Below are 27,831 nucleotides of genomic sequence, written 5' to 3'. Positions count from 1 at the left end.
TTCTTTTATCTACTCAGCCATTCTGAAGCTACTTGTGCCATCTCTACTAACGTACCCATAACTTGCTTTTTGATCATCCATGTTTAAAATCTCCAAGACAGATTGTCATAAGCATTACACCCCCAATGTCACCCAGACAACCAGTGTAATTCATGCTAATCCCTTACATATGGAAGCCCAGGCGTGTCTGAACCAGTACTCAAGGCCAAGAATTTTTTTTGTATCCCTTCCTCACAGCAATTGTGTCGAATGAAATTGTTTCCCAAGATATATCAACACATTCAATATATTGCTGAAGAACAGTTCTTCTATTATTCGAAAAATGCGACACCATGATCAAGCAGTTAGCAATAAATTCTTTGCAGGAGAGAACTTCACGAAATTTCTTCTTGAGAAGAAAGAAAACATCACAGAACAGATAACAGGGTATAACAAGAGGGCATTGACTTGGTGACCAAAGATGTAACAGATGACATGGGTATATTATCGGATTTGAAGTTCCAGAATAACAAATTTGGTATATATAGACACAGGTATGGTTACTTGCAGAGAAAAGTTCTGCACTGGATCCTGTCATGTCGAAAATATCAACATCTTTGGCATTGAGACCCAATTTTTGAGTGGTTACTTGACAAGGCATTTACTGTTAGGTTTCTTTTTCTAATTAATTTATATTATCTATATAGGCTCAGCCGACTGTTTACAACAAGGATATCTATAGTTACATAAAAATTACACAAAAAAATATAGGGCAGAAATATAAGATTTAATACAGCTCATCAATGTAAGTACAAAATCTCAAATCCAGGACCTGTATATGCAGAATACCATCTTCATGAGCGGCAATTGCAGAATATCTCACCGCGCATCATATCGATGGGAGAATGCTCATGTGTGTATCGATCAGGCCCCAGATAAACACCAGTCTTCTCCAAAAGGGCAAGCCCCTCGTCTCTACCATATATTGAAGCATAGAGCTTGAGGTACTCAATATCCTACAATACAGAGTAACAGTAAATATATAACATTTCTTGCATCCATTCACTTGCCAGAAAGTAAGGGAAAAAAAACTAAGAACACAAAGAGTTTTTCCATCACAGGGTGAAGAGATCATCTCTTCATCCAAGGTGATTAGAAGTTGATAATGAACACCTGGAACAGTTCTTCTCATCATTAACTCCCAAACTATTAACAATGACAATAATACAAGCCTTATTCCAAATAGAATACAATAAAATTGGTTTCTCTTTCATAAATAACTGATAATGTGCCCCAGCCTACTAGGACTTCGAAGCAATACCTGTAAGCCACTGAGAATGCGCTCTAGCCTAACTGAAGCAACCGGTTCATGTGAAGAAGAAAATACTTCACCAGGATAAAACAAGACACCATCCCCTGGAGGAAGGCCCCGTCTGAATCGTATCTGCGTCATAAAAATTTATAGTGGAGATGAGTTATATTTTTATAGGTCCTTTTTATAGTGGAGATAAAGGATGGAAACCCAGTATATACCTCTGCACTTGGAACTGTTGCCTTCTCATAACAATTGGCACCCCAATAGAGGAAGCCTGTGCCACCTTCTTTCCATACCCGCCACATTACTGCACGGTGTTGGGTACCTCGCATTCCGAGATGCCAGTTAGGTTGGGGATCGGATGGTCCCATGCACACATATGTCCACCATTCCTGTAGGATGGAAACTCGCTTCCTCAGATACTGCACCTTGTACACAGTAGCCCAGATGTAGAATTTTTTTTATTCTTAAGGGCTCATAACAAATTAAAAGTAGCTCGTGCTACTCAGCCTAGAGCCTTGAGCATTGTACAAGGACGTGCTGAATGCCAGACGTATAAATTAAACACACCTAACCTAAACATCCCCTCCCTCCCAAAACAAAATTGAAAAAAATAAAAAGCAGGGGCAGATGCCAGTGCAGAAGCATGCCTTTACACATAAAAGAAAATTTGTACCAAAAAGCAGTTGACTGTTGAACCAAAGAGAAGAAAATTAGGAAAGAAAAGAGTAACAATTCCGAGGCATGCTGACTTCATTCAGAAGACTAACCGATATGTATCAAGGTACCGCATATAATCAAATAATGAAAGCATTGGATTTTTAACAACGTTTAAGAATCAAAAGCCACAGTGGCCATCAATCCCCACAGATCCAATGTCTGAAACCATCCACATGAGGGCACACTCAACAATCCTAACTATGTTGACTGAACTGAAGATTGGATAAAAATATCTATGGCACAAAAACTAGGTCATACTTTTGAAAATCTTGATGTTCCCATATGCACAAGCCTAGAAGAAACATAAATATACAAAGAAAACCCTGTCACCATCTTTTTTCTTAAAAAGTGACATGGAACAGATATTTCTTAACTCATACTCAATAAGCTTCAATGTGTAGCTCCAGCATACAATTCCAATGCCCAGCAGAATCCGTCTGGACCACTGAGATTGACAATTTGCAAGAAGAACAGAAATTTAACGGCTGGCTCTACAGATGGAGCCATGGCAGGGGAGCCTGGCTTAATTAAGTGGACACTTGGTTGATGGTTTTCAGCATAGATACTCCAATCTGTCGTTTTGGCATAAAATTCCAATGCCTATTGGAATCTATTTGACATCGAGGTGCTAAACCTTTCTGTGGATATTTGCTAGCATACCATACACAGAGTGGTGATAGGTCACTGATCGAGTAGGTAACTCAGCCAAAATCACCTCCAGAAGATCATAATAATCCAGCATGGTCATAGGTCAGTAAGGTGAAGGGCAGTGTAGAAGGCCAAGCATGGAAGAAGTCAAAGTTGCAAGGGAGAGAAAACGCACGAGCAATCTAGGATTTGTGTTCTATCAAGTATCAATAGTAAAAGGCCTAGTGAAAAAATAAAATTGTTTGACCAGTCTAATTTCTTAGAAATCTTCATATTTGTATGCTATCACTGTGACAATATGACACGTAGCTTGATCATTTTTATTCATGAATATGATGTACTGGTATAATTCTTTAACGTACGTTTAACACACTATAGCCAAGGCCCTTGGACGCCTCGGTCACCCAGCGACCTTGATAACTATGTTTTTCCATGCTTTAGCGTATAGAATGATTTGAAGAACAAGTCAACAATAGAGCAAATGTGACTAGATTTTTAGTAATAGATGAAATTTCCAACTTTCTAAGGCTGGAGTTTTTTTCAAAGCTTAAAATTTGATCAATCTTGAAATTGTAAAACATTGCTCAAAAACAAAATGTGCTAAGAAATTCAGTTGTCTTGATAAAAAAAAAATTTGCATTTAAAGCAATTTTGACAGTCTTTGCGCACATCAAATAATGTTTGATCAAAACATAATACCATCAAAATCAATCAAATTTAAGAAATCTTGGATTCGTTGGAAAGCTGGCTTCAAGTTAACCCCCCCCCCCCCAAAAAAAAAAAAAATCATTTGCATCAAACTTCTTAGAGAATAAAATGTTCTCTAAATCAAGAGTAAACTGTTTATAGATATGACCAAGGTTCTAAATCTTGGTGCCAACACTAGCTTCAACCATCCAGAAACTAGGATCGTCCCTATTTCAACCATATCTCGATCAGAACTATGGATTTTCTCTAGGCTAACTCGAACATTCGCTTCAAATCCTTTTTTTCTTTGGTGCTACTTGTTGACATTTTGAACCCAAACCACACATTAGTTTCACATAAATAAAACTCGTGGTTTTTTTTTTTTTGGATGAATGAAATAATCATTAACCAAATGCTCTAAAGGGAAAGAGAATGTACAATAGGGAGAAACGAGAGAAGAGAGAAAAAGGTGGAACATAAACCCTAGGAGACAACAACAGTCCTGTTCCTTGGGGAGTCCACAACTAGGGGGTGGGGAAGTGACAAGAGTCTAGAAGAAACATCAAAGAATATGGCACACCAAATCACATCTAAGGATCTAGATTTGGAGGCCCATCTTCTCAAATTATGCTCCTACCATAGGTGAGAGATCAATGCATTGAACACCAACTTACCTACTGTATCACAAATGGTGGAACCTGCAAAATGTCTTAAGAACCACTCCGAATCTGGAGAGAGACCCAAGAAGTGCTTGAAGCAGGGCCAAATGGAGGCAATGTCAATTGCCCACAAGGAGCGAGAGAAGGGGCAAAGAAAAAAAAGGTGGTCAACATCTTCAAGGTTGTTCCAACAAAGGACACAATTGGGGCTAACATTGAGGTGCCGGTTGAGAAGAAAAGACTGGGTGGAGAGGCATTGAGAGTGAAAGCTCTCCAAGTGGTGAAAGAGTTGCGGGGGAAGCAGCCTCTAAACCAAACCAAAGGGGTCTAGGTGGCAAGGGAAAGGGGACCTAACTAGGTTCCAAGCAGAAGAGGAAGAGGAGCAAGGGGTATACGAAGCCAGGTGGTGTGGCCAAGGCCAGAGGGGTTGGGGGATGGGGGGGGGGGGGGAGTTTGGACAAGAAAGGAGTGAGACTCGGGGAGAAGAGGGGGGGGAGCCCAGGAGTTATTAGAGATGAACTCTGAGAGGAGAGTGAATTTCGGAATGTGGATGGCATAGACATGGCGCGGGCCAAGGAGGTTGAAGAGAAAAAAACTTGTGGTTTTAACCAAGTTTTATATTGTATATTGGTTTTGGACACGGTGTAGAATAAGGTGTAACTGCAACATAACTCCCTGATATAAATCAGAATAAAGCAATCTTAGATTTGTCTGAAAGCTTTATTGGAAAGGCTATCCAACAAATCCAAGATTGTTTGGATCAGAATGGAAAATACTATTTTAGGCATCAAAATAGATGAGTATATTTTATTGCACTTTCGGTTTTACCTCATTAAGATCCATGAAATTTTTAGATTTGATATCACAACCTTTAGAAAGTTGAAAATTGCACCAACAGTTGAAAATCAAGTGGTTGTTCTTGAACTCTGCGCTTGTATGCCTATGCCTAAGCATGCAGAAACCCCCTCCACTACCTTAGGTTGCCTCGCCAACTTGACAACCATGGAGTTTGGTAGAGTGCATAGAATAATTTAAATAATGGTGGTAGAGATCTTGGGAGTTTGAAAACCCTATTTTTGAATTATCATAGAGCAGCATGAGCAAGAAAACACTTTAAAGGCTTAGTAGGTATTAAGGAAATAAAGGATAGAATGACACAAGAAAGGCTAGTTATTAATTAAAAGTGGAGGAAATTTTTTAAGAAATAAAATACAGTAGGGAAGAATATTGGAGAGGAGGGGCGTTTTGGGATGAGGGACTGAGAATAACTGAGTTTTCAACCTTGGCTATTGAACAGAGACGGAAGTCCAGCAAGAATTCAAATGTTCAAACTCTGTCATATGGTCATGGTTGAATCTAAAAGTACAGGTGAGAGTTCGAGAATACTAGTCCTCCAAAAAATTAACAATTATAATGTCGGAATAATCAACAAAAATGGAACCAGAAGATACTGAAACTAGATATGGCTGAAGAAAGAACCAGACTTGAACTTGGAATTCAATTTCCCAGTCCAGCAGGATCTCAAACTGAGCTTCAACAGAAAGGGATATCCTATCCTGGGCAGTTAAGCCCCAAAACTCGAGATCAAGAGGAAACTGTAGGGAGATCAGTGCCTCTGTTGCTGTACCATCACAAGGACTGAACAGAATAGAGTTGATACGAACTAAAGGAGAGAGTATAAAAATGAAGAGAGGGGCGGGGAAAGGGGGGGGGGGTGAAGAAAGAACAGAAAGAAAAAAAAGTTTAGAAGGCTTAGCAGAGTGAAAGAAGATAGGGAAGATTTAACAGAAACTCAATATTTTACTCAACTGTCCAATTAGAATTATACCCATATTTAACGTTGTAAACTAAGACTCAAACTCCATCTCTAAGACTAAAATAAAACCGATTAGGCATTATGTCGACTGCCAAAAATAAAACAATATACTACAGAAAAGATGAATCTAAACAAATAAAACCAGAACTTATTAGACCAAAGTCCTTGGTTGGACATGTCCATCTATTTTGTTTCCAAAACTGATCTATTAGGCCCAAGTACTTTAGCCCCATGAGCACAATGGCCATTACCTAGTGGTGGTCCTGCTTATGGGAGGGCACTGGGAGGGTAGAGTTTTTGAGTCATTCCTAATGTTATGCAATTTTGTGTGAGGTGCCCACCCTCAAGATTCAAAGCTGGCCATTTCCCTGGTTCAACGAACACTAGTTTGCAAGCCAAGCAAGGTGCTTTCAACTACTTCCCAAATAACCCCCCCGGGGGGCGGGGGCAGGGCCAGACGTTAAAATATACACATAAATAAATACTCTAAAAAAAAAGCATAGATAAATAAAGAGAAGCACAGGATAAAGGGCAAAACAACAAAGTTTACCTCGCCAATCTCTGGTTGTAACTCTGCAATGACATCCTTGGCTAAGTCCTCTCGGGTACCAAAAACCCACTCACTGCAAAGGGAAAATGAGTATATCATCTCATTATGGAGACTAATGAATGTTTTAGCTAGTCTTTTAGTTTAGCATACTAGCCTCTTCCCTAGTGACAGAATTGTTTACCTAAGCAAGAATAACTTAAAAAGACGTGCCTAACAAGGAGAGCAAAACAAAAACCATCTGAGACAAATAAACATTCACAAGTCTTGAGGAGTTCATTAGGAAAAGTATAAAATTATTATTACTTTTTAAAGCTACTAGCATGGTTTCCTCAAGCAGGGAAAGTTCTTCTTTGTTGGAAGATTTGTTTTCTTTTGTTATTTATTTATTATTTATTATTTATTTTTTTTTGTTGTTGTTTGGGGGGGGGGGGGGGGGAAGGGTGCCCTACCAAGCTGGACACAAAGAGCACTTGAAGTACCAATTTCCTCAACTCCATGAGGAAAGATTTCCACCTTCTACAAGTACTGGCACTCCCTTGCCATAAATTCCGTGATACAATAGCTTTCTCACTCCAGTGAAGTGTTCTTCTCTCCTCCCCATGGGGTAGATTCCTTGGACTGCCTAGTGGAAGGAAATTCATGTTGGCTCTGATCTCTTAGTTATAATATTACACACACTCAAAAATTTATCGTTAGTGTATCTCCAACAGGAAAAATAATCTTAGAAAGATCACTTACCACAAAAGCATCTGGAACCACTTCCTTGATAGGCTTCATTCCACCTTCAACAGATTCCAAATACCCTTTCACCAAACAATCACGGACAACCAATGCTAATTGGTAAACATTCACAGGCTCCAGAAGCTTGCAGCTCAAGAGCTAACTGTTCATTTGGGAAGTCACATTGCCCCCCACTGACCAGTATCTTTCCAACTTGAATGTGAAGATAAACCACTATCTTCTTCAGTATTAGTATCATTTTAGGAATTCTGACATACAGAATGAAAGTTCTAAGTGACTGTTGACCCAACAAATGTTGAAGGCATAAGAATTATGGCATTCTTCTATAAGATCTCCACCCTACTCCAACCCTACTCCAACATAGAGTCGACATCCATTTAGAGTTAGTAACTTCTAGATATTTCACAGCAGGCCTCAAGTACCCTGTTTTCCTTTCCTCATAATACCTAGACCCCTAAGACCAAGTAATGGAATTGTATTAATTTAACCACTGACTTGACATAAACCATTACCTAGATCTCCTAACATTAGGACCATAAGCATCAAAATCAGTCTGTTTTCTGCCAGAATCACCAACATCCGCAAAAGCGAGAAGGGGGGAGAGGGTGGTGAAAGGGTTGGTGGAAGAAGCAAATTTCAATTTGAATTTAGGTCCACCAAAGGAACACTCTTGTAACCAACTTACAGGTTACTACTAGCTCCGTTCCCCAAGTGAAACTAGAGACTGGTAGCATGGAGGTTCAGCTAAGCAGAAGCAGCAATAGGAATCATAAGATTGGAATCATAAGCACTAACATAACCCTACATCTCATCCTACCATTGATGTGAACCACATCCAGGGGCCAAAACAGGGCCTACTGTGGCAGCCCAACACCCTGCAGGAATTTTCACATAAGGGCATTATGGTAATTTTGGCATGTTCTAGTTGAGTCCAATTAGGGTTGTTGGATCAAGTATGTAGTAGGATTTCAACTCTACTTTTGTTTTTGAATTAGTTTTAGATTATTGAAGAGTCCAGTCAAGTTAGGAGTCCCAATTAGAGAGGGATCCCATTAGTTGTATTCTGATTTCCTCAAGGAGTCTAGTCCTACTCATGTTCTGTAATTAGAATCATCCTAGGATGAGCTAAGTCAGGTTCCCTGGGAATAAGAGTCCTAAGTTCAACAAGAGTCCTAGTCTGAGTCACCTTCTAGTCGTTTTTTTGGCTGGCCGAGATCTCAAACCATGCTCTTCCCCACTTTACCAGGCCCAACCCATTCTCCTTTTCTCGCTCTTCCCAACTCTCCATCACTCAGCTCTTATCCTCGCCTATCCCTTCCCCCGGCGCTTGCCAGTTTCCACTCTAAATCTCAATTGTCTGTGCCACATCCGATCACTTGCATGTTTTTCAAAGGCATGACTCTAGCATCCCACCCGAAAATTGTCCCTATTTGGCCCACTCTGTGATCAACCATTCGAAGTGTCGGCCTTTGAGTCTGAACATCAGTGGACATGTAATCTTTCATTGAATTCCAGATCTTGGTTAAGTCATTCAGTTGCAGTTTTATGACCTTAAATTGGCTTTGGTTGAGTTCTACCCCTACCTCTCTCTTCCGGTCCTCATTGTTGGGTTTGATGGCTTTGGTCCTTTGGCTGGCCCTTCCCTTTCTAGTGCTCGTTAGTGCTTGCTGCTTTGCTTTCAAATTTGTTTCTCTCTCCTCCCCCCTTTTCCCCTCTCCTGGCAATGATATTATTTCTTCACCCATATTTTTAAAAAATAACAAATAACATCGTTATAATCATGGTAGAAGATCTCGCTCTCGAGAGAGATCTCGACCATCTCGGTGAGATCTCGGTCGAGATATACAATTTTTTGCACTCGGTGGCCCACTCGGTGGGTTTTAGGGCCCAATTGGTTGAAACTTGGTATTAGCTTAATTGGCCTTTGAACACGTTGGTGGCCTTGGTTTGTCATAAACAACCCTAGTTGTTTCTAGTCTACCATGTGGCCATGTGAGTTTGGTGCATGTTATACAACATGTAATATGACCTTAAGCTATATGAAAAGCGTATATCAAATGCATCACTAACTTCTGTTATCAAAATTCCATCCATATGGTATCTTCTCAATTTTCAAGAATAAAATAATTATACAACCTTAAAGTTCTATATAGTCATTAAATCATAAATTCATGACGTGGTGTTGTCTTCCTTGTTGTGATGTGTTGGTGTTGCGTGTTCGCCAAATCCCAAGGCAATTGAGAGTTCCGGTCCGGCGTGGCGTATGGCGGTTGCGGTTGCGGTATAGCGGTTGGTGGTCTCGGCGGATTCCCCTCGCGTCTCGCCTCCATCTCGCTCGCCGTTGGCGGTTCTCGCGGTCTCGGCGGTCTCGCGGTCTCCCCTGGTTATAATAGCAATATTCAACCAAAAGAAGTACCTTGTGCAATATATCTGAGTATGTGGCCGCAGGAAACTTGGAACCTTTACAAAAGCCTCAAACGCAGTAGGTGCAAGAGGTGCATCATTTGGCCCTACATATAAGAAGATACCCGTCTGAGCATACCAGAAAAGGGAACTTCAGCATCAGGCCATTTGCTAAACAGGAAGCATGCCACAACTACGCTGCATACCTAGAAACTCAAAAAATAAACAAGTACAGTCTGAACCATATTTATAGTGAGAGACAAACATACGGCGTCAACCCTCAAATGGCATGCAATATTCTCACCTAAAGGCATAAAGAAAACTGGAAATGGCAGTCTGGAATGCTGGGAGGATTATGATTCTTGAGAAGAATTTAACTGATAAGAATGCCTGATTATATAAACTTATTACCTTAAATTGTTCAGAATACAAGCAATTCAGACAACGAAAAGGAGGGTGATACAGCAACCACAGGCAAGAAGGCTAGTTTCTATTTAGGAAAACTGGTTCATTTTTTAGTCTCTGGTCCAGTCCTAGTGTAGTTGGGCGTCAGTTTCCAGCAATTAAGTTATTTCAGAAATTTCTGGATATTTCAGAAATTCTGTTGCCGCATTGAGAGAATTAAGGTCAGCATATTACCTCATGCATAAAAGAGAGGGATAAAGGGACCGTAAGCCTATCTCGAACTCAACTACAATTTACATAGCTCTTAGAAAACATCCTGAAATTTCCGGAGTTCAGAATATATGACGACAATGATGTATCTTCATAAAATGCAATTAACATAAATTCCACCCCAATTGCTAATAATAAACTACAAAACAATGATTATGAATATTTCCATTACATAGAAATCAGGCAATGCAAGGTCTACAAAGTATGCCAGGAAGCATTGCCAAAGAGCAAGAATGAAAGTCAGCTCTTGATTTAGTAAAGGAGACTCACAATGTCACTAGGTGGGATTTTACGAAGTCTATGAAAGGCAAGCCTTTCTTACAGACCGTCGGGCAATAGTCCGACAATAAATGTCTGATCAAGATATTGTGGTACAATAAATATGGGGGGTGGGTGTGGTTTATTCTTTTTTTTTTTTAGGGGGGGGGGGTAAGGATATTGTTGCAGACATTAACTTAGTGGTCTAGAAAAGAGAGTCAATGTACTTATCATGCAACCATGCTAAGCTTTTGGTTATGCCAAGGGTAGTGATCATAGTTAGGAGCAGTTGGTTTAAGATTCTTACCACAGTAATAAGTAGTCAAAACACGGGCATCAGGTGCATACGTCCGTATCTCACTCGACAAGTTGCGTACGGAATTATAATTATCCATGTTCAATGGCTGAGAAATATGTAAAAAGTTAGATCATCAAGAAAAACATAACAACTTAACTCATCAAAAAAAAAAATGAAGGGGCTTATGAGTAAAGAAAGTTTTGCAGTTCCGCCCCATCCCATTTTTTTATTTTCTACATGCTATGGCAATGAAGGAAAAAGCATCAGAAAGGAGTAATTGGAAAGAATCACCAAAGAACGGTACTTTGGATCAATTTTCTGGGAAATGTTAATTGCCAATCAAACCAGGAGGCAGCAGAAACTTCTCCCAGGCATTGTGGTTACAAACACAAGGACCTGGATATAATAAAATGAAGCATTTTTAGGGTAATGTGATACAGCTTTCATACCTCGTCCCACAAGTAGAAGTAAGCTTTCTTCCAGTGAGTCTTAGTCCTCAAGATATCAACTTCCTTCTTCAAGACATCCTTTGCTGCATCACTACTGTTACATGTCAAAAAATGATGGTAGCTCATCAAGACTCATAAAAACAAATGCCATACAGATAGTACTGGAGCATATGTAATTACATACCCAGATAGTACTGGAGCATATGGCACTGCATATGCTGCTAATCTTGGGTCCGAAAAGTATTCTTCTGCTTTTGGGTGATCAGCTACAGAAGCACCAAAAAAATAAATTAGGCAAAAGGAGTATACAAGTATACAACTGAACAGAAGTATGCATATAGTCGAGAAGCACGAGCTCACAATATTATCAGAAGCTACTATGAGAAAAAAATATCAATGCTTATAATAGAATCAGTAAAATAGTGCAAAAGCCAACCATCTTAAAAGTACAACTCTTATCACCTACTCACCAGACCACGGGCAGGTGTATGCTAAGACACGCATGCCATCACCCCATCTGCAAAAGAATGGGCTAATTCTATATTGAAGAAGCCACTTAAAGTGCTTTTCCAATGCTTCATACCACTCATCACTACCATGTCTCGCGCAGAAGCGATCCTCGATCACAGTTTCAGATATCTAAAAGTTTGTCAAAGAAACAGAGACGAGCACCTTTTTTTCCCAACCAATAGACAGATATCCAGGAGAATCCATCTTTGGAGGTAAGATTATGGATGCAGTGATAATCATCATAATGCATCTCAGAAACAACAGATGTACTAAAGATCCAGCACTGAGTGGTTTCAAAAGAAAGAATTGAAGCAGTATCAACAGGCATCAATGGGGATAACACATAATTATAGCCCTCACCTAATAGCATATTAATGGAAAGATTTTGTCAGATGGAAACAAAAGTAACGGAACTTCCCAAATCTGCAACTGTTTTCACATTAGACTTACAGGACCCCCGGACTTTTTAACAGTACTACTGCTATGGAAAGGAAATCAGGCCATAAGAGTGACAGGAATTAGACAGTCTTCTACTAGTAGCAATCATAAGAATGACATTCAAGATCCACTATAGAAAGATAGGACCTCTATCATCACCATCACCTTAACGAACACAATCTGTTCTTGTCAATATTTTTTCATGAGATATAATTTCTTCATCCAATGAGCTTACCTTCCTTTATGCTATGTAATAGTCTTATGAGGAACCAGTATAAAACAACTCATGTCTTGATCTACATAATAATATTCATTCATGGTTAGTTTTCTAGTTTGGTATCAAAGCTAGCTATAGACGTTAGGAGAGATTGGTCATTCCATTTATATAGGACCTAGGCATGGGTAGATTCCAACTGTATCTTCTTCTTTTTTTTTCTTTTTTTTTTTTTTTTTTTTTGGGGGGGGGGGGGGGGGTGGGGTGGATGGATTAATATTTTCACTACCAGTGAAAAGGTGAGCAGAGGAGAACAAACACAAGCCAAATACAACTAACTCAAAAGAAGACAAAAGGCTCTGACAGGTAAAAGACTTTAATCAAGAAGACACAACAGTGACAACACATGGACAGAACATCTATTCATATAGTGAATTCTTTTCACGAATGGAGAAGATATAGGAGCTTCAATATATTTTTGGATAATGCATGAATCTATCTTCCAATTGCAAGTCGTAACTGGAATCTGGAATAGATAAGTCAGTCTTCCACCTGAATTCCCTTCCTTATCAACCACCTCATTATCTCCCATGACAACCATGACAATCTGTATAGCCTGTGTAACCAAGATTACACATGGATTCACAAACATAATAGATGTAGAAGTAGAGAAGTAGAACTACTAGTTCAGATAACCCAGACATATATTAACTTAAAATCTTCAATTAAATGATCTACTTGCATAAGATGTTATTTATTCAGCATCAATAATTCATCCTAGTAAACACGTTCTAAATGCTTTTTCAACCAATAAATTTATGATTTAAGATACGCCAAATACAGCTGGAAGAGAAGGTGTCCGAGGAAGAACAAAGTCCCAAACGGTCACACTTAATCTCAAATGCACTGAAAGGCTTGTGAAAGCATCTTCTTCCATCATATCCATTGGTCCATTGTCTGAAGAGATGTCTGTAAATGTTGGAGACAGAATAACCTTCCTTAAAGTTGTACTTACAGATTTCAGTCTTTCACCCTACAAAAAGAACAATGCTCCTGTCAGCAACCAATAAATACCCAAGTACCTGAATACATGATTAGCTAATCCCAGTAAAACACTCAGCAACATGGGACAGTTAATTTGGAAAGCTAGAAGAATTGTTCTTGTGGCATCTCTAACTATTTGGTTTGCATCTTTCACTTAATGAACTATATGTCTTTCTTAGGATCAAGAAGCAAACGCTTGTCACTCTTAAACAACTGCTCTGAAAAGAGAAAAGTAAAGAAAATCAAATAATCACTTCGAAAGAATAAAATTTTGCTTGAAAACACTCATAGAGAATTTAATTGCAGGTGATTACCCTTGATATTTGAAAATAGATTGACAGCAGATTCCATTAACTAAAAACCCCAAGGTTCAATAAGAAATCAAAAATTTACAAAACAACCTTCCTCTTACAGTATTTTTGGTACCACAACCACAACAATTCGGAATAGAAAATCTATACGAAAGAAAGGTTTTCCTGACCCACCGCATCTTCCATGGGTTTGTGCTCTATAGACTCCACAACATCAAGACAGTTCTTGAGTTCTCTAAATATCTGATGTTTCTCATCTTTTGACAGTAATTGTGTTGAAGATCTGCAAGTGGAAAGACTGATAGAAGTAAAAACCCCAAAGCAAACATAAGTGGATGGCAGAACTATAACGAGAAGTGCAAAGACCTTGTTAACAAATATTAAACTTGAAATTTCAAAATTATATGAGATCATTAACAACAAAAAAGTTTTAAAAGTTTTACGGTACATAATAGAACTTATATCTAACTAGAGGAGAAGTAGATTAATACTCTGCTTCAGCCTTCTTAGCTGTAATGAAGAATTCTCCTTCATATTGACCAGGGGGTTGATCAATAGGAACATCAATTGAAACCCAAATTGCTGTTGTTTCTCTGTGATAAAGAAGCTCCTCATTAGTATCAGCCAAAAAAACATAGTTCACTAGAACTCAACTCATCTAAATAGTAATACAACAACAAAAATTCTAAGATCATCATTTGAACAGTACCCAGGGAATAGGTTTATTTGACTGACTGGCAGATCAAGGGGTACAAGAGCATCAGGCACACCTAAGATTGGAACCACATGCCGCAAAGTTACTGATTGTCCAACTACCAACCTGCCAAGAGCCACCATCAGCAATTCGATATAGCAATATTGGGAGACAGAAATAAAAATAAAAACATAAACATAATGAACCCCACCACAAGCTCCCCCCCCCCCCCCCACAAAAAAAAGGGGGAAGAAAAAAGAAAGGAAAAAGAATGAAAAACTAACCTCTCACCAGAAGTAGAGCACAGATCAGCACAGTGAATTTGTACAATACCAGGATGGCCCCAAGAAACTTTGGGACGTACAGCAATTTGAATGCTTTCCCTCTCATTTCTAGCTGCCAGTAGAGATATCTACCAAGCAAATCAAACCATAAGAGAGCTTGAATACCATACGATAAGAAGAGAGAACTTGCAACAAACAGAAAGACAATCATAAAGGTCAGTTACAACATTTCCCATTCTGTATATCATACTATTTTCATCAAGAATCTTCAGCTTTTTCATGATCACTATTCCCCCAAACAACTCTCTACAGCAACTTCCGAAACCTCACCCGTCCAGGTCACCCACATATGGAATGTCTTTTGTTTTCTTCCCTGAGAATTATCATGACTACGATACCTTCCTAGCATAATAAATTAAGTTTGTCATACTTGAACCAAGACAATAAACTACAAATGTTTCTAGAATTTGGTACTGACGAAAATAATTGATTCCCACATTATTCACTTTAAAAGCTTAGAATTTCCAACAGTTAATTATCTTTTAAGCTTTAACTAAAACAGAATCTTACATATCCTATGCATGGCATAAATCGACAGAAAAGTCGAAATTACTGCATTTACGGAAAATGAGACAAGATTGCAATTATTTCATCAAAGCATAATGTTTTCATCTGGTACAAGATGAAATTTCGACCGATACGATACAAAGGTACCAATTGAAACGCTACATTCAATGTTATAAAACTTAACCTTTTCGAGTTTGCAGGTTCCACTAGTTCCGCCACAGCAGTTTCGACCCCTTCCCACCATTTTTTCTGATTTTTTTTGGATTCTAGCCTCATTTGAGCTGATTTTAGTAACTCCTTTGCATTCCAACACCACTATTGCTCCTCTATTGTTGAGTTATTGAGAATAAAACAAGGTGAGTTAACAAAGTTCCCCATTTTTTTATTTTTGTTTTGTTTATGCCTCAAATCAACTTAGATTGCTTTCAAATTAAAATATGTCTAGTATAGAGTATTGATCTATGATTATAATAAGTTAAAAAAGTTAAAATTAATTTTTGGATATTTTAGTATAGAGTATTGATCTATGATTATGATAAATTAAAATTAATGTTTGGATATTGCTACTATTTTTCTGTATTTAAAAATTATTTTTAAAATATGTATATCCTAAAATACACATATTACACTCATAGATGAGCTTCAAATAGATGAATGTGAGACACCATCACATGATCTATACTATGATGGTGTTGAATCAGATATTTTGTTGCTAATTATTAACTTTAATTGTTTAAAAAATACTATAATATTTTCAAATTTTATTTAAATATTAAAAAAAAAACTAATTAATTTTTGTTATATATTTAAAAATAGGAGATTATTTATAGAAGCATTATGTAATTTTTTGAGCTTATTGTAATGCTTTTTAAGATATTTAGTGTGCATTTCTTGGATCAAGCACTCTTTTTGAAAGATGTCAAACATAGCTTGGCAACATAGGAGGCCACTGATAGCCGATAAGAAGAAGAGTGAATGCAATTATTGTAAAAAACAAATAGAATGAGGTGAGACCACTAGATTGAAGGTGCATCTAGTTGAGGTAAAGTAGGGATATAACAGGATGCAAAAAGGTGCCCTTAGAGATCAAGAAGGCGATGGCCTCAAACTTGGCTGAGGGAAAACCAAAAGAGAAAAAAGTTTGAGGATGCATGCTGAGATGACCTTCTAGAGCTAGGAGAGCAGGATTTTGATCCAGCAGAGCTAGGAGACTATGGATGTGAGCCTGACTCAGATTTTGCACAGATGAGGAGGACGATGATGATGAGTAGGGGAGCAGGCGAGGATTGATGAGATGAGAAAGCAACAGAGGGCTACGGGTTGTGCCTCTAGAGCGCCAGCAGGTATGGGAGGCACACGCGGCTCCCAAGTCTCTATGGGGAGGAGTCAGACTGTGAGGGAGGAGATTCCTATCCCAAGGGCCCCAATAATGATCCAACCCTATTTAGGAGGCCAAAGCAAAAGCAAAAAAGTTGAAGCACTTGTGAGGGAGTGTAAAGGAGATGGCTTTCTGCATATAGGATATGTACCATAGTATTCCAGCACATACAACCCAAGGGCCCTACTACAAGAATATGATTAAGGAGATAACCAAAGTTGAGAGTGGTGTACAAGCCCCCCCCCCCCCCAACATGAGATATATACTATGTATTTGCCTAAGCATAAACAAGACTTAATTAATATATTGATGGATTAAGCCCATGTGGGCTCATTATGCAGTGATTGTGATGGTTGATGGTTGGACTGGTCCCACAAAACAATTCATCATCAATTTCATGTTGAATTGTGATGGAAGGACAGTGTTTCTCAAGTCAATAGATGCATCCAATGAGAAGAAGGATGCAAAATACATCTACAAATTGTTGAAGCAAGTGATGGAGGTTGGAGTGGAAAATGTGGTCCAAATTGTGATTGATAATGGCTCCAACTACAAAAAAGCTAGGTTTAAGATATTGGAGAATCCCAGGTATCAAAACATGCTTCTACTTCTAGTACTAATTTTTATTTTTAAATACATATTATGTATACATTTATGACTTCATGTTAATGATTTGATGTTTCAGTAAATCATTACTAATTTGGACATTCTCATCTAGACAAATACAGGTTCTTTTGGACTCCATGCTTAATACATTGACCTAATGCTAAAGGACATAGGGAAGGTCAAGCTTGTGAAGAAGACTAGGGAGCAAGCTCGACAAGTTAGCACCTTCATCTATAACCACATCTATGCAATAAAGATGATGAGGGACATGTGTCAAGGTGACTTAGTGTGGCCAGGCATAACCAAATTTGCTACCAATTAGATTGAACTGCAGAGCTTTGAGAGTAGGAAGACTCACCTTAGGACCATGTTTACATCAGAGCAGAGGTTTAACTGGGAAGGTTCTTCATCCATAGGAGGAACGAGAGCAGAGTTGACCATACTAAATGAGACCTCCTAGGATAATGTGAGGATAGTGGTGAAGATACTTGAAAGGTGCATGTGTTGAGAATGGTAGATTAGCAGAGAAGACCTACTCTACCACACATATGGCAACAACAAATAGGATGAAGCAACAAGTTGTTCAAGTCTACCCACAAGGCAACAAGAAAATCCTCGACATCATCCAAAATAGATGGAAGAAGTAGTTGCAGCATCCACACATAAGGTTGGTGAGTTGTTAAGTCTAGTTATCAGATTTGCTACCAATTGGATTGAACTACAGAGCTTTGAGACTAGAAAGACTAACCTTAGGACCATGCTTGCATCAGAGCAGAGGTTTAACTGGGAGGGTTCTTCATCTGTATGAGGAGAAAGAGCACAATTGACCATACTCAATGAGACCTTCTGGAATAATGCAAGGATAGTGGTGAAGAAACTTGAAAGGTGCATGTGTTGAGACTGGGAGATCAACAGAGAAGACCTACTCTACCACACATACGGGCTGCAGTAAATAAAATGAAGCATCAAGATACTCAGGTTTACCCACAGGGCAACAAAAAAATCATCGACATCATCCAAGATAGATGGGAGAAGTAGTTGCAGCATCCACTACATAAGCCTAGTGAGTTGTTAAGTCTAGTAATCAATTTAATTTTCATTATATTATCACATTATTAACTATTCCCTCTTATTTTTGCTTTTTGTTACACAGCATACTATCTAAATCCCAAGTATCATTACAAAGACATGCTTGGGATGAGGCAAGATTTGAAAAAATGTCCAAACTATAGTGGAGAGGTTGGAACCAGATCCATCTAAACAGATAATCATCCTTATGGAAGTGAGATTGTGATTAATATTCGCAATTCATAGTTTTATACTAGGTTATTAAGTATTAACCTAGTTGTTGTTTTTTACTTTATATATTATGAAGGCATTTAGGGATGCCACTGCGAGTTTCGGCCATTCTGTGGCCATATTGGGATGACGATCTGCCTTTGGGGTAAGTTAATTGATAATATGTTTAATTAATTATATTCAATCTTTCAGTTAGTTACTTTAAGTATTTAAATTACTTGGGAGTCTATGTTTGTTGCAGCTGAATGGTAATTGCAACTTAGACGTGATTCGCCCAACTTGAGTACAATTGCATGCAAAGTGCTCTCCCAAACATATTCTACCACTGGTTGTGAGCGAAATTGGAGCACATTCAACCTCATCCACTCAAAGAGGCAAAACTAATTAAGTGTGAAGCGTCTAGAGGATCTTGTCTACATACACTACAATATGAGACTGATGAGGATCATATTAGATAGGGGATGGACAGAGAGAGTGACATAATCGAGTTGGCTTACATATTTGAGAAGGATGATGATGATAACTCACTAATTGAGCGGATATGAGATAGCGGAGAGCCCATGCTGGATAAGGAGGGAGCCCGTCCTAGCTTCAGGGGAAAAGTCACATGTTTCGGTCAAAACCTGAAATTTTGGCCTTTGATTAGTCAAAATTCAGGTTTTGACCGAAATTTGTTCCTTGATCTTGTGTTTAATATTTCAGCCCAACATTATGTTGGCCCTATCTTCCTAAAATTCCCTTTAATTCCTATATCTCCTAATTTATGTGTATCCATGGATTCATTTTTCTTTTTTTTGGGGGGGGGGGGGGCAAAAGAAATTAAAATTCCTACCAGAACACTAAAAAACAAAAGGCAATACTTTTTAGGCCAAAAGAAAACTTTTTTTTTTAATACAATGGTTTGAAGGATTGATGCAATTGTAGGCACTACAAGGAAACCATTTTGTACTGCAATAACTGAAAGGTCATTGAAACCATCACTTCAAAATTTTCCCTCTTCATAACTTTTTATCCAATTTTCTACTTTAAAGAAAACTTACATGTAATTTTTTCCCTCCCCCCCCCCCCTTTATTTTTCATAAACTTTTCATTTTCTTTCTTCTTTCTTTCTTTTTTTTTTTTGGGGGGGGGGGGGGGGGGTAATATGGAGGAGAACACAGGAAATCAACACAAGTTAAGAACTGAGGGAAATATGAAACAGAACCACACAACATCCTAACCACACCATTCACAAAAAACAAGGAAGAAAAGGGATTAAGAGCTAAGCTATGTTCCCCCATACGAACAAAGAAAAAGAGGAAATTCTTCTTCAAAACACCGTCCTCTTTTCTTTTTCTCATACATTCTTACTATTCCACTCCCTCAGAAACAATCAACCGTAGTTTGTACTTACTAGTCACAAAAGAAGAAGAATAAGACCTAATCAATTCCCATACACCACTAACATTCCACGAGAGCATTGAAGTGTCCATTCTAAAGCAATATATACCCATCCCTTTCCCTCCTATCCTCTAGAGTGAGTGAATGTGTTAATTCTGTAAAACATGAATTCTCAAAACTAACTCAATCAAAACACTTTGTCATAGAATATACTTATCCGTAAAATCATATGCAAACATAATCAAAGAAGAGCATGGTACCCATAAAACAAAATTCCATAGAAACTTGCAAAATTCCCATTTTGGAAAATGCGAAACGAAACTCATGGGGACCGAAAAAAAGTCCTCAATTTTGATCGAAACTGTCGAAATTTCATCGAAACTTGTCGAAACCTCAAAACCTGTTGAAACTTGGTTCAACCCAATTGGACCAGCTGGTTCAAGAGGAAAAAAATTCCCAAATTTCGTGGGAAACTTGGGAAATTTCGCGGGAACCTTGGAAAATTTCATGGAAACTTGGGAAATTTTGTGGAAACCTAGGAAATTTGTGGAAACTTGGGAGATTCCGTGGAAACCTGGGAAATTTTGTGGAAACTTGGGACTTTTTCCTGTAAATTTTGAATTTTTTTGTTTATTTCATGTTTCCCCAAATACCCCCTCCATCAGGACTTCCCTATCCAAAGTGCGTATTCCCTCAGGTTGGTTATCTTAAGCATATTGATGATCAGACTCATAAAGTTACAGTTGTCAATTAACTTGACAACCATAGGCATAAAATGTCATGGGATGTCTATGTTTGTTGGTTGGAGGAGAGGATGTTATAGGCATAGTACTACTCAGCTCACAGGATGAATCCACTCTTAGCACTCCTCTTAACACTAAGTTATATTTTCCTTTTATTGTCAACTATTTTGAAGTTAGAAATTATATTTTGAATGTTATGTGCTTAAGTAATTAAGTTTATAATGTACTTTTTGGACAACTCTACATTGATGTTATGTACATTGAATGACATATCTACATTGATTTTTTTAGCAAAATACAACAAATGTATTCTTTATACTCTAATTAGCTTAAATACAAGATCCCACCCCAAAATACTCTCTAAAACCTGTCGAAACTTGTACGGAAAAGTCCTCGGTTTCCTCGAAATCTCCCAAGTTTCCACCTAAGTTTCCCATTTTCACCCGGTCGAAACTTGAGTTTCCCTCGAATTTTTTACCATGATGGTACCACTAAAAAAGCATATTTGTTTGTCAACCCAAAACTTAGGTCTTTACCAACTCCAAAATCAAAGATTGTTGGGAAGCAGTGAAACTACTGTGTGTGCATTGCAATCAAACTACTGCACTAACGTGCAATGGCTTTCGAAGCATGAGGAGATTATCTACAATCAAACTACAAATCACTCACACAATAACTAATCAGCCTTTCCCCCGAACTAAATGCAGTCACTTAGATGGATACTTATAGAGGTCAAAGAAAGAAAAAGAAACAACAACAATTGACAATTAGTCTTGAACAAACTAATTGGGATCGGCTACATAGATCCTCGTCCTCCGACAAGCTATATTCAATGTCAGAGTAAAAACAAGAACCAAAATAGGCATATTTATCCTCATCACTACTCCTAGTGTCATTTTAGGAGTGCCTCTAGCTCAAAAGCGTACCTTCAGTCTGAATCCAGTCACTCCTCTAAACTGGACAGCCGAAGGCCTCCACTGAAGATGACCAAACCACCGTGTGTGGCTTTCTCATAGCTAAACTTGAATCGAGCTACTCCCAGGACCAGCCTTAGTGTGGTCATTCCTTGCTTTATCCTTACTGGTTTTGCCACTCATCCGTCTCGATATCCTCATATCCATTACACTTAGCTTATCTATATGATGCTTCTTGACTGTGCACACTCCATGCCATACATCATAGACAAGTCTTATGACTGTCCTATAACGCCGTAACATCTTCTTTATGCTTTTTAAGGAATTCGTCGACCACATGACACTCCAGACGCACCTCTTATTTCATCTAATCTACTTTAGGCACTCCAGATGCACCTCTCTATCATTTAGCCTTAGATTGCTTAGTATCAACTAATGGCTGATTGCCAAAATCTCGTATCAAAACCAACAGTGTCTAGGAATTGTAGATGTCAACAGGGGAATGTAAGTTATATTGTCTTTTAGGGTCTTAGGTGAGGCTGTAAACAGCGATGAAGAGGCTGGGAAAGGGATTCGGAACCAGTTCTGATGGCTGGCTGTGAATCGCCAACTTTTAGTGCAGTTGAGAAGAATTAGGAAGTAGAAGTTAATGGGAATTGTCTCTTCAGAGACATCCGAAAAAATTGGAACAATAAGAGGTTAAAGGGTGTCCCAAGGGGCATTTGAGAATGGATTTTGGATTGAAGGAAAGTATGGAAAGGGGAGATTTTCCCTTAGACTGCTACCAAATACTGATGGACAGAATGTAAGTCCAACAGTTGCAGGCATTAGGCTTAAAGGATAGAAGTAGCAGTTGGAAGAATTAGGATTCCAGTGGACAGGACAGACTGAGAATTCAATCCAAGAGGAGCAAAGGGGATCCCTTTTTTTTTTTTTTTTTTTTTTTTGGGGGGGGGGGGGGGGGGGGGGGGGGGGGGGGAGGTGGGAGATGTTATCCTCAAGATATGAGAGATTTCTGATGAAGGGAACAGCTAGAAAATAAATGTAAAGGGAGAGAAAAGGGGCTGGGGAGGCTAGATCTCCTTACCGGAGATACTGACATCCCACGTGATTACATGAGTCTGGGTCCAGTTGTGAGAAGTTCTGAATTCGAAAGCAAAGCATTTGCAACATGGAACTGATTGCAATTCCATTGGTGGAGGGCCAGTTAGGAGAAGAGGGAAAGCCTGGAAGAAATGATTGCAAGGGAGAAGAAAACACATAAGAAGAAATTGGGTGCACATAAACACACAACACAGATCTCAAACCATAACTCAGTTCACAAACTCAAATCTGAAATAATATAAATAAACAAGTTCTTACTAACTCAAATCTGAAATAATATAAATAAACAAGTTCTTAACCTACATCCCCGCCAGACTTGAGATCTAACTGGACCAGTTCATCTCTAACTGAATACCAACTGGGGTGGGTCGGCCCAAGGTAGTGCATCCGGAAAACAGATCATCAAATGGTGTCTAATCAGCAACTAAACTATAGAAAAATTTTTTCTAGGATGTTCCTACGTCTCAAAGATAGTTGACGCTTGAACTGATCTAGATGAGTCTGGTTCCAGTTGTTAGAATATGGAGCCCATCACAACTCTGTAGTTGTCAAAAAACGGTGACCTGGTCACCTGACAACTATGCACAACTCATATTACCAGTGATTAGGATTGTTCACATAACCAGCTGCAGGAGGAATTCAGAAAATTACAGGATTGATCCTTTCATGTTTTTCTTTACATGACTATCTAGTGGACATTTCAGTTGCCAAAACTAAACTATCTTGCGTTTTCAGGTCATAAAACTAGACAAGACAAGACCATACTACCTCGTTTAGAACCTCAGCCTGCAAGTGGTTAGCTGGTAAAAAGAAGTCCCCAGACTCCCCACCAGTCTTCCTTCTTCCCAAACACCATTCTGCATCCCATCCCATCCCATCCCACCAGCCCATTTCCGACTTTGATTCCCTGTGCTCAATACCCACATGCTTACCAAATCCCGATACCCCCAAGGCACCCAAGCAATGAAACCCATGAATATGAAATCAGATTCCTGTCAATGGTTATGTGGAATAACTCTATTTTTGATGAACTTCCTCCCCCATCTAAAGAGCGCTGTCCAATCCAGCAATCCCATAAGAAACAGATAGAATACCCACAAAGCTTCCAACGGATTTGCTCATCATTCATTCAACCATTTTCGAAAGAGAAGAGAAAAATGATTAAGAAAAGCTCATCTGCTTCCTTTTGATAGAGGCGGTTCCACCCAGAAGATCAAGTGGCATGACCAACACCTCCACCCGGCTGGACTTGTCAAAGATGCCGATATCTGGGTTCACCTTTTCAACCATGACCATGGTTTCTCTGGTTCTTGTCGCCTACATTGTCTTGGACGTCAAAAGAAGAACAAAAAGACCCACTGATAAGTTGACAATGGAAAAGAAGTTGGTAAAGATGAAGCAGCAAAATGATACAGATAAGAACCTTGGAGCTGATTTTGTGATGAAATGATGCTACCTGCTCTGTATATATCTCCCATCCCATGGATAACAGTGGGTAGGGCAGAGGTGGTAGAGGATTGAGTGGCACTGCAGAAGAGGAAAAAATGCTTATCCTGCAGTCAGTGGGGCAACAATGGAGGGACACCAGAAGAAGAAGAAGAATTAGAAGTGGATGGGAGGGGCTGGTCTCATTGACTGTGATTGGGGAAGGGGAGTTGGGGGCTGAAACTATTAAGTAGGTCTTTCAATGAAATGAAAACACAGTTTTGTCTAGTTTCATAAACTCGAACTCAAAAAGTGTTATTTTGTAAATGGAAACAACCAGTAGATAATTTTGTACGAGTAAACAGATCGTTCATAATCCTGTAAATTTCCCAATAAAATTTCAGTAATTCGCTAGTTTGCATAGTTACTAAGTTTCCCAATCTTGAGACTTTCTATACTTGCAAAACCATAAGTGCATCCCAAACAAAAAAGAATATTTTAATTAGATGATTACTCATAAACACCTCCGTCCAATCATACCACATGATTACACAGGCAATACTCTTCTCAATAATAATTCTCCGCTAAACATTTCTACATTATGTTGGCAGAATGGATACCCTTAGAACATTCTCTAACTTTGGAACTTACTACCCTTACTTTCATTCCCAAATGCTTAAAGTAAACCACCACCCGCTCCCAACCCTCAAAATATACTTTTCCAATAACTAATTGCCATTGCCGAAAGCAAACATATGAACATAAGAGCAAGTGACAACGTTCTAGGACAGATGAGGACTGATCATAGACCGCTTTACAGGTTCAGGCATACATGAAACTAGGATATATCTGCATACCACCAAATGAATAAATACATATAACATTATGAATTATCAACAAACGGTCTGAATTAAAGGAGAAACAAGATTGGATCCTGCCAGGTGCAAGGGAAGAATATGCAGACGAACTTACAGGCTCTAAAGATCGAGGTGTGTCTTGTGGTCCAACATTTGCCGTGCTAGGCATGCACCACACATGCAGTAAGTCACCAGATGGGACCTTCGCAGGATCAACTGATCCACTGAGAAGCTTTGAGCCGGGTAAGCCACCGTCATTCCATCCATAACCTGTCCCTCCTCCAGCAACGCCCTCCACAGGTGGTACACCCTCCTGACGATTTTCTCCTCCTGCAAAAGACAATAAACAAAAAAAAAAAAAAAAAAAAAAGATTCAACTCGGTTCTCTGAGTATTCAACCCAAGCTGCAATGGAACAATGAAGAATTGCCCAGAAACACCAAAATCAAAATCTCACCCTCAAACATTGCAAAAACAAAAAAAAAAAACGCAATAACGTGGCGGAAACATGTCGAAATCCACTCGGTCATTTACTCACCTCAACACAATTGGACTAGAACTGAGTACCATAACCACTTATTGAACTAGCATTAAAACAAAACTCCCCAAAATACATACAACGCTTAAATCATACCATGAGGAACAAATCAGGAGTAGTGATTGAACCCTACAACGAATGAAAAAAGAAAGGAAGGAAAAAAAAAAAAAACCTAGAACAAGCTATTAGTGTACAATGACACCATTAACCAATCCTTAACCGATATACTGGATTCCGATACAAATACAAGAAGCTAGGGTTGCACTGACGGACCTGTACATTCCATTTCGAAATTTCTGTAGTTTTTTTCTGTTCCTTTTTTCCTTTTTCTTTGCTTCAGCGTTCCTTCAGTTGCAGGGTATGAGCCTTAGAGTTGCTGCTTTTAATCTTATGCCGGCGATTGATATAACTGAAGTTGTAGTTTCCGGGTTTTATATAATCTATTAATTTAATAAGAAGCAAATGGCGCAAATGGCTTCGACGGTTTTTATATCGGAACCGAGGTTGGAAGTGGGCCCAGGAAGTGGAACGGGTGACGCGCGGCTTTGTGGTGGGTCCACTCAGAGTCTTTTGAGTCTGGAACTCGACACTGAAGATATAAACGGATAATAGCGATCACCGTCCAGAGACTGTCTTCGCCCTGCGACATCTGCCACGTGTCAGTTCAGTGTTTTTCTTCTGATAAATATATGTATCTGCTTTGAGAAATGTACCGCCACGTGTGTCGTACAGAGTTTGAAGTATCTATCGGTCAAGTCCCATATTGAGTATTGTATCGTTCGGAGTTTTGACTAATGTATTTTAGCGCAATTCAATAAAGATACGTATTGAAATGTATCGTATCAATTGTATCAAATATAGATACATATTAACTAGTATTGTATGGTATCATGAGATAGTTTAAACTTTAGTCTCGTTTAAATTGTGGCCTTGGCTTGGGTTTTTCAACTCTAGGGATGGATTATGGTTGCAAAGTATAGATCCTTAGATAAGGATTGCGTCCAAATCTTCTAGGTTGAGACCTACCTTTTAAATGCTTATAATAATAATAGTGGTGAGATTTATCTATTATATGATCTATAGTGGACCCTTCGTCTTATTGTGTGATGAAGTTTGAGGAGAACACCTCTACCCTAATAAGCAGAGGATTTGAACTAGTTGGGATCATGGTTGGATGAGAGTTTAGATCCTCTATCTATCAAGAAAAAAGTATGTACTCCCCTCACACTTCTCTACCATATACTAAGAAATGGGTTCACCTTTGAATAATGACAAAATGAATTAGATGCAAGACCCCCTTCCAATTGAACCATATATAAACGTTTTCCCTTCGCTACGTGGAAAGAGGATCTAAACTCATTAGGTTGAGCTTAAAATTGGAACCACCGATCGATGTTCTGACCTTGATTTTACCGAGTTATCCTTCCCCTCTACAACCTCTCTTCAACTCTATCCCTTTCCCCTTCCCAACATCTCTTGCCCTTGCCAGGATACACGCTCTGATCCATTTATATCTCTTATTAACAATGTTAGCAAACTTGGGGGTAGACCGCAATTCATTGAAAAGGCCCAAAAGACAATGGATTAGAAATATAGGGATCTAGAATACATTTTGTTGATAGAAACAAAATTAAAAGATTTTCTTTGAATGTGGAGAGACAATTTCAAAAATTTCCTCAATGCAAGGTGCACTTGTTCTTTAGCACATGTTTATTCTTTATCTCCCACATATTGTCTGGACTATAGATACTTCATAAGATCCATTTGGCTTCTATTTCTTTAACTGATCGTGTACCCACAAGTAAGGTTTAAAATATTGGTATCAAGTAATGTATCGGTCAAGTGATTTTAAGAGACGTATCATCTTGTATTAAGTTTTGTATCGATATGGCTAATGTATTTTAGTGTAATTCAATGGAGAGACGTATCGAGATATATCGTATCGGTTTGGTCAAATATGGATACGTATCGACTAGTATTGTGGGATACTTTAAACCTTGCCCACAAGTCCAAAGATCTACACAAGACACTCCTTGAGATTCTTGAGATTGAAGCTCCTCTTTTGCCCAATGATGTTTAATAGCTCGTTTCATCGGTTGAGATTTTTCATATATTAAAAAAACACAAAGGAAAAACAAAGAGCCAAACGGTATGCTTCATGACATAACACAAAAAATAAATACTCGAAATCATATTAAACTTTTTTTTTTGGGTAGAAACCAATACCATATCATGATGGTAAGATATAATTATATTATAAAAACAATATATGCAAATAGTACCATATACAATATTAGATGGTACAGTAAGATTACAATACACAAATAA

General features: G+C 38.6%; 1 protein-coding gene across 2 annotated transcripts; it reads right to left on the bottom strand.

Moving 5' to 3' along the window:
- Positions 1 to 639: 639 nt before the first annotated feature.
- Positions 640 to 25,934, bottom strand: LOC149014750 (alpha-1,6-mannosyl-glycoprotein 2-beta-N-acetylglucosaminyltransferase). 2 transcript variants are annotated; one of them, XM_089155168.1, is made up of 16 exons: positions 25,777 to 25,934; positions 25,082 to 25,296; positions 14,694 to 14,821; positions 14,425 to 14,535; positions 14,207 to 14,308; positions 13,890 to 13,998; positions 13,193 to 13,393; positions 11,669 to 11,837; positions 11,383 to 11,464; positions 11,199 to 11,292; positions 10,759 to 10,855; positions 9,532 to 9,625; positions 6,375 to 6,447; positions 1,513 to 1,686; positions 1,301 to 1,423; positions 640 to 995 (listed from the first exon to the last, which is right to left on the bottom strand). In XM_089155168.1, the coding sequence occupies exons 1-16, from the start codon at positions 25,787 to 25,789 to the stop codon at positions 834 to 836; spliced, it is 1,947 nt and encodes a 648-aa protein (XP_089011294.1). In that variant the 5' UTR covers positions 25,790 to 25,934; the 3' UTR covers positions 640 to 833. The 2 variants fall into 2 exon arrangements, with proteins under 2 accessions (XP_089011294.1, XP_089011295.1); XM_089155169.1 differs by having other exon boundaries at positions 11,199 to 11,289.
- Positions 25,935 to 27,831: the final 1,897 nt, after the last annotated feature.

Source organism: Hakea prostrata, chromosome 5, assembly GCF_041222555.1.
Source record: "Hakea prostrata isolate BN-2017 chromosome 5, UWA_Hpros_2, whole genome shotgun sequence".
Classification (NCBI taxonomy): domain Eukaryota; kingdom Viridiplantae; phylum Streptophyta; class Magnoliopsida; order Proteales; family Proteaceae; genus Hakea; species Hakea prostrata.
Note: the sequence above shows the minus strand (reverse complement) of the source record. Positions and strands in the feature narration are given on the sequence as shown.